At 39.0% G+C, this 8,454-nt stretch overlaps 1 protein-coding gene across 1 annotated transcript in view; it reads right to left on the minus strand.

Moving 5' to 3' along the window:
- The window catches only part of TDRP (testis development related protein), a 48,389-nt gene that overhangs the window by 18,783 nt on the left and 21,152 nt on the right, over window positions 1-8,454 (minus strand). Inside the window, exon 2 of the mRNA XM_019537478.1 lies at window positions 6,678-6,737. Within this exon, the coding sequence (XP_019393023.1) occupies window positions 6,678-6,737 (60 nt within the window). The remainder of the gene's footprint in view (window positions 1-6,677; window positions 6,738-8,454) is intronic.

Below are 8,454 nucleotides of genomic sequence, written 5' to 3' on the forward strand. Positions count from 1 at the left end.
TATGATATTTTTGACAAAATTAAGATGTAAAGCTTCTGCTAAACTAGTAATATTTGACTTGGCCTTAACCATGAGGTTACCTCTGTTGAGTCTTTGGTTAGTAACCGAAAACATATAAAGCAGTATAAGTGATCATAAACCCATTCAAATCTGCAACACAACAGAAGTTCAGTGCACATAAGCCATTTTCAAAATGGTCAAAACCAGTTTAAGATGAATCTGGATGGATGTAGTATCAGACATAAATGATTTAGGTTAAATTGGTTTATTGAACTTCTGCCCCAAATTCCCTCCAAATTCAAGTTAACTCACAGTTCACCAGCATCCCAGGATGCTTTGCACAAATCCCACATCACAGGATGAGCAGGCTAGCCCTGGCCCAAGCTGTTTGCTCAAGCCGAGCAGGGAGGCATGCACAAGTGCCCCCTGGCTTTTGAATGTCTGTTCACTAGCTTATTGCTTCAATCTATACAGGTTAGACTAACTTGCGAAGATTAAATCAATTCAGCTTCAGCCTTTTTGACTCTTTTTGACTCTGTACTTTGCCTCTGTACTTCGTGTACTCTGTATAACTTTACAATTCTTAACTTTCAATATGAAGGTCAAAAGTACTCTCTCTATATAGGAATTTTACATTAAGTGTTTAGAGGGGGGAAAAAATTGAATGATAAGGATAATAAGGTGATTTGAAGATTCCAAGCCTGTTCAAAGGCTGTTTCACAGCTCAAATGTAAAAGAAACAATTCATTGTCTAAAACTTACTGGTATCATTAGACTAGAGCAGTGATTCCCAACCTGGGTTACCTTGAGATTCTTTCAAGGGTGCTGTGGGATGACATACAATGTGAGGTGGATAAACATGATTCAAAAGATAAATCCAAAAATATGAAATAGGGTTTTAAGTGTTGAAAACATTCAGACCTGTGGTCTTTCTGACTTCTGTAAATCAGAAAACAAGAGGAAACTAGCTGGCATTTTCTGAGTGGTGCCTTGAGTCTAAACACATTGAGAACCACTGAGCTAAAGTCATATATTCAAAAACTGACCTTCAAAATTAAAGGGATTCCATTTAAGAGCAGCACAGTCCAACTGAAGATATCAAATTAAAAAACAGGACTTTTATTAAAGACTAGCACAGCAATATGAGATTTCAGGATTTCATTTAAAGTGTAACTTTAAAAGATGGACCGTGGGAATAAGGATCTGCCATGTAGATTACAGTCCACTCTTCTTAAAGTGCTTCTAAGAAACAAGCCAGAAACCTATCAGAGAACATCCCTGGCAAGTTCAATATTGCCATGAAAATCAAACCTATATTGGGTAAACCACTGGGAGCAAGGAGCATCCCCTTCAGAACTGCCAAGCATAAAACCTTATTTTGTGCACCTTATCTGCCATTTTAGACAATTAAAGAACACACCTGCTCCCAGACAATCCTTCTACTGGTCAGAATCAATAAGACTGATGATTAAATATCTGGCAGGTGGCTGGGAAACCATTCTGTCCTGATTATCACAATGGGCAAGCCCCTGGAACAGATTCCTCTACTTCTGCTGGCCAAATCCTCAGCTTCAGAAGTAGTCTTTTTTATTGGCTATTTTATTGAAAAGCGTTAACAATGGGAACACAAGCAGTCACTTCAGGAAGAATATGCAAAGGATGAAGTCTACATATCCTTAGGCAAGCTGTCTGCTGCTTCCGTAACTCTTTCAGCTTTGCCAATGCTTCCAACTTCATCCACCTATCCAGTAGGTTCTCCTTCACCCTTTATTTTTTCCCCTATAGCCGTATATGCAAAGTACAGTTTCCTTAATTTCAGCTACATAATCCCTATTCTACTCTTAAAAGATCTTCTTTCATGTTACCTATAATGATCCAGAGTGACTTTTACCTAAACTGCAATTGCCTATTATTACCTCCTTCTTCAGACCTGTGTCTATTTATTCCTGTCTATAACTTTGTCCTTAGACTGTAAAAGTCTAAGAGTAGGAAATGTCTATCTTATGTCCTTAGACATCTCTGAGCACTTAGTGCATGCTACCACAGAGAAATAAATTCTTACAAGCATACAAATATGTAATATTTCTTACCAACATGCTTTACCAATGCAGTGTATGTATGTATTGTATGTTAGATTTCTATAGTTATCAGGCACCTTAGTTAATAAGATGAAACACAACATTCTACACAGAAGGAAAAAAACATGTGAAAAGTCAATTTTCTCATGTAGATATACATTTTGTTATCAAAGTTCGGCCAGAGGCCCGGAATTTCCATTAAAAAAAAGACCTGACAGCAATAAAAATAAGAATCACATTAAAAAAAAAACCCAACCAGGAATTCTGAAAGTTAAGTACTGAAAAGGCAAATCAACTAAAAATAAATAAATTGAAAGAGATGCTATACAGAATTCTGACTCTGAGTACAAAATGAACCTTCATAAAAAGTACCATTTATAAATTTAACTATTTAACTGATGGCACAATGGAAGTTATCAATATACAAAGACCTCAAAGAATTCTATGCTGAGTGATGTCAGACTTGAGACAAAGTCCGAGAAATATATGGCAGGTGGGGACAAGCAAAGGCTTCAAGGCAGAAGAGTAAAATATGTGGGATCGTTGATTTGACCAGAACAGTAAATCTCCTTGGGCTGTTAGTCTCCATTTATACTTCTCAATGCACTCCAACCACTTCTTCCTGACTGCCTGGACACCAGCTGGATAGTATCAAGAGCATAAGCTAAACAATTACCTGGGGACTCCTGCTCTGTACAGCACCATTCACAGGATGAAACATGTTCATTGCAAGCAGTCTTATTTACCTGCTAAATTCCAACAAATCTCTAGGAGCAAGCATGAGCTGAGATTTTCAGAGGCTTATTACTTAGGCAGATGTGGATGGATTTTCAGATGCAATGAAAATCACATCCCTGACATCAGACCGACTACTCAGCCAAATGTGAAAACTGTACTACAAAAGATCCATGCTCCAGAGCAGTGGTTCTCAACTTTTTTGTACCAGGGCCCATTTGTAAACATCAATGGTCAGTCCCAACCCATTGGCCCTGCAGTGTGTGGGTGTTCCCAAGCAGTCCCTTGCAGGCTGGAGGGGAAAAGCCAGTTTCCCAGATTTTTCTCCCTTAAGAAACAATCCATTTTTAAAGTTTGTTTGCAACCCTTTTATATTTTTGAGTTGCGACGCATGGGTTGAGAAACACTGCTCTAGAGTATCTCACGAAAACAAGGTTTTTTTGTTTTTTGTTTTAAACAGATCATTCATTTCTTTCCTGAAGTCAAAACTGTTTGTCCTAAAATCTTCCTGACTCAGCCCGATACAAAAAAAATCTGATGCAAAAAGATTCAAATCAAAATTTGGTAAAGTTTTAAGCAACTGGAACAGGATCTAATAATAGTAAAACACCTTGACTACAAAACATTGCTTTCTCCATTGTTTATAATAAATACAGCTACCTTTATTACTAGGGACCTACAAAATTTGTGATTTTGTGGATTCCGTGAAATCCAGGCAATACCTACAAAAATGCATACATCAAGGGTTAAGTGAACAACTGTTCACCAGGACACCCTTGGGGAAAAATAGGAATAATGGTCACCAACTCCTGTAAGACCATTTCAGGCTCAACATTAGGAAAACTGCTTTACAACTAAGAGTGTCCAGCCTGTGGAATAGCTCCCTCCAGAGGTGGTACAACTGCCTACCCTGGAAATCTTCAAGAGGAGACTGGACAGCCACCTTGCTGGGGTCACCTGACCCCAGTTGTCTTTCCTGCTTGGTGGAGGTGATCTTCCAAGGTCTTTTCCATACAACCTATGCATCTATGAAATCCACAGGGGAAAAGAAAATTTACTGAGAGCTGCAGCAGCTATCCAGGATGGGAAAGGGGTGAATGGGGAGGGCAGTCCCAGGAAGGGCTCCCAGCGAGATGGCTGCTGCTCCTGTCTTTCATCACTGATTGGCTGCTAGGGACGTCTGTCATGTAGCCTTGTCCCTCTCCACCAATCAGCAGCAAGATGCTGAGCCACATGACAGACAACGCATCAGCAACAAGTGGCAGGGCCATCCAGTCCCCTCAGCCAGAGGCGTGGGGAGGGCCTGCCGCACTCTGCCTGCAAAACAGCTACCCAGTCCCACATTCTGCCCATGAAATCAGGGTGTAATCCCCATGAATTACGTAGGTATCTATTTATTGCAGATATTAAACAAGAATTTAAATGTAGGTACAAATTAAAAATACTCCTTATCTGAAGAGCCCCAAAAAAACAAAACACATTTCAGGATTTGATCAACTGGCCAAACTTTAGCTCTTCTGCTCTTTCTGACCTATCATCTGGCTTCATCTGAAATTCCCACCATTCCAAACTCAACATGAAATAGGCATCTCACAAACCTGCTGCATTCTCTCACTCTTCTAAGACTGGCCAATTAGAGACAGTGGATTTATCTTTGCTGCACAGTTAACTCAAACAACTGAGTCCCAAGTTTGAGCCTGAGGTTAGCTTACCCCAGATCAAAGTATCTCCACATAAAAACATTAACCTTTGTTATTATGTAGTCAGTGTCTGCACTCACTCATGTGTCTAAAGATTATAAAATGCTACAGAAGCCTTTTCTAAATCAACTGTGTTTTTCCATCAGGAAGAACTGAGAGTAGGGCACTATAAAACTCAGCACTGCAGTGGTTTGACCCAAGTCTTCTCTGCAAAGAAGGGAACTTCGCACCTGAGTGAAAGCTAAGCTCAGGGTCTACAACTGCAAGCTAAACTACACCTTTTAGACAGCTAGCTTTGATTTACATCCTCAGTGCTGGTCAGTAGTCTTTTTCCCCCTGTGTGGTACCGTCAAGCTTTCTCTATAATGAAGTCATACCTTGCAAGAGTCACAAAAATCCAGCTGTGCTTCATTATCCTTAATTATGCTACCTCAGTATGAGGACTCATAAAATACATGAATAGCCCTCTCAATATGTGTAATTCATTAACTTCTTAGCAAGCATTGAAACAGTTCAGAATGTCACTGCATCACAGGGTTTTTAAAGTTTAGATTACTCAGATAAAGAAATTAAATGTTTCAGATGCTAACAGTTGAAGAATAAGCCAATTAAGAGGGAATCAGAGTTGCCAAGACATTCTCATATGTCTGTGAGGTGGGGGGGGGGGCGGCAGTGGGTTAAAAAAAATAGTTTTTATGGTAATTGCAGTACACTGGTTTAACTGGAAGAATTTTTCTTGAAAAATAAACAAAATAAACCAATTTTTAAAGAGTTATTTGCATTTAAAGTCTAGTGTGCGGAGTGAAAATCATTAAAACCTACTTTTTGATACAGACAGTCTACATTTCTATTGCCATACTTTACATTAATCAAAATTACAATTACCGTATACCCTGAAGTGTTACTTATAGTAAAAAAATATCATGTATCAAGATGGGACAAAGAGGAACAGGTGCGGCAAATGGAGGCTACCTTCATACAAAATTAATGAAAAGTGCCATATTTACTTGATCTCAAGGCGAGCTTCCCCCTACCCCATTTAACATGGGAAAATCCCTCACTTTGGAATCAAGTACAAGGTGGGAAGGCACAGAACAGCTGCTAAAAGCCTTCTCCTGCCCCCCTCCTCCCCCGCTTACCTTTGCTCCAGCACCACAGGCTCCATCAGTGCAAGGGTAAGTAGGGGTTGAGGGAAGAAACAGGCACAAGTAGCAGGGCAGGAGTCAAGTTGCTTGGTCCTCCCTGTTTCTCCCCTCCACTACCTGTCCCCCTTGCCACTGCTTTCCCTACTGCAGCAGTGTGTGGGAGGGGAACAAATTTAAGACAACCCCCCAGTAAATAGATTCTATACATGGAAGATGTGCAAATTTGTTATAATTTTCCACAGCCAGAATCCAATTATTGGGGAGGGATCATCTTAAGTATAGGGTCATTTTGGATTTGGGTAAATATGGTTCCTCTTACACTAATGCAGTTATTTAAATGCTTTGTTTAATATTGATAATAATACATACAGAATTTAAAAACAAATTCTTACATATAATAGTTAATACCAACCTCATTTGCTATTTTAATGCATTTTAAGAACATTAACCTGATGCATGTTTAGAGCATTAGAAAAACAAAAGAGAAAAAAAAAGAAAAAGAAAAGAAACTGGCTGCAGAAATTAAAATAACTTGCTTTTGTATGAGATGTAAAATAAGGTCCCTCAATATGTAGTCGGAAGCCAGCTGAGCTAAGAAAGTTGCATATGATAGTTATGATAATATTTTTCATACATTTTCATAGCTTGTTCTGGCCAACATCAGAAATGTTCCTTAGTCCTCTATCTCACTTATTCCTATCATTCCTACTTTGGAGGAAAATGTTAAGACTGCATAGTTGTTAAAAGATATATTTTTCTTTTATACACTCTTATAAGAAGTTACTAAAATAATAAATACATTACAAATGCTTGCAAAGCAATAGCTAGCACAAAACAAACATATCACTTCGTACAGAATAACAAGAGATTGCCAGGTGTCATACAAAACAGTGGAATTCAACATCCCTGGACACCGAGTTCAGGGTACACGTGAAAAATATGAATGTTCTTAACATGCATTAGCTGAACAATGAAACATGAAACAAATTTCATTACATACATAAAGAAAAAATATTTACCTTTGTTGCAAGTTGTGAGACAGAAGATGTAACTTCATCATGAAGAAACTGATCCTCATTCTTAAAAAAATGTAGATAGTTCAATCAGTTCTAGTTGGATAGCAAGCAAGTAGAAAAAACTGAAACAAGCATAACATGATGCTTTTATTGTTCAGTCTATGTCCATGGCAAATTATGAAATTATGATATTATAATATTCAACTCAAAATACAACAAAACAAAAATATCCTATAAAAAAGCAATATGTGGTTCAGATCAAGGCAAAAATGTATGTGAAAAGTAAAAAAAAAATTAACCATTATAAGTACAGAACTAATCATCCATTTGAAAGTAAAGATTTTACAATTTTCTACTAATTCTACTTTGATATATGTCTGAAGTCTTATTTTGATTACTGTATTTTTCAGATTACTATATCATATCTATAAGTATACTTATAAAAGTATTTTTCCTAACACGTAAACTAGTTCTTTAGTTAAGTGCAGAGCAGCCTTGGCTGGCAGAGGGTCCTGGGGGTCAGCCTGCCAGCCCAAGACAGCTTCCCCACACCTCAGTATGCTTCAGAGAGGCTGGCCGGGACATGAGAATACTTCAGTGTGGGGCTAGCCAGCATATGCAACAACCTTGTGTCCCAAGGGTGTGACACCCTTGTGTCCCTGCCAGCCCCATCAGCATCTACATGTGTGTTGCAGCACAGTAAGTAACTCTACTGTAGGATAGTACTTTTGTCTGGCAGTACTATCCAGCAGAGTTAATTAGTTTACTCCATCCTAATAGCACTGCATGTGTAAACAGTGACATTTTACTGAAGAATTAATTAGTCAACTCTGCAGTAAACACCTCCTATATACATGCCATGTGTGTACTACTACACCATATTATCACTAGTCTTATCCCCGAGTTGAAGTAAAGTTAATCTTGACCGCTTGTTCTAACTGGAGTTTTTTGTACATCTTCCCTAACACCCTCATTAAATTCCATGTGCAATATTCCACTTACTTACATTTCCTCAATGGATTACATTCCTGTCCATAAATGTGATGTCTCATTCCTTGTATTCTCTCTCAATATAGGAATTCGGCATCATAAAATGAAACTAACAGGTAGTAAGTTTAAAACTAATAAAAGGAAGGGGTTTTTTCCACATAGTATGAACTTACTGCCACCAGATGTTGCAGAATGTGACAGTTCAGCCAAATTCAAAAACAGACAGGACAGATTTTTGGAAAAGAGGCACCGGTAGCTCCTGAGCATAGGAATTAGGGATCCAGCCTTTGAATCAGAACTTCCTAGACCTTAACTGCTGGAGACTGCAAGTGAAACAGGCACATAGAATCAGACTCATGGAAAATGAGGGTTGGAAGGGATCTCAGGAGGTCATGCAGTCCAACCCCCTACTCAAAGCAGGAGCATCCTGAACTAGATCATCCCAGCTAAAACAGCAGGGGTAAAAATCTTTGGTCATACCAAATTCACTCTCCTTTTCTGCATCTCTCTCCCCCTGTTGTGTGACATAGACCAATATATTCGATGTGCCATGGGGTCATGGGCTGTGGCCCATCATGAAAAACTATAAGCCTACCTTAATAATCATAGAATCATTGAGTCGGAAGGGACCTAGATAGATCATCTAGTCTGACCCCCTGCCATGGGCAGGAAGGAGCACTGGGGGTGGGAGGGGTCATAAGACCCCAGCCAGGTGCCTATTCAGTCTCCTCTTGCAGATTTCCAGGGAAGATGAGAGCACCACCTCTCTGGGAAGCCTATTCCAGGCTCT

This window comes from Crocodylus porosus, unplaced genomic scaffold, assembly GCF_001723895.1.
Source record: "Crocodylus porosus isolate Cpor-Errol unplaced genomic scaffold, CroPor_comp1, whole genome shotgun sequence".
NCBI classification, from domain to species: domain Eukaryota; kingdom Metazoa; phylum Chordata; order Crocodylia; family Crocodylidae; genus Crocodylus; species Crocodylus porosus.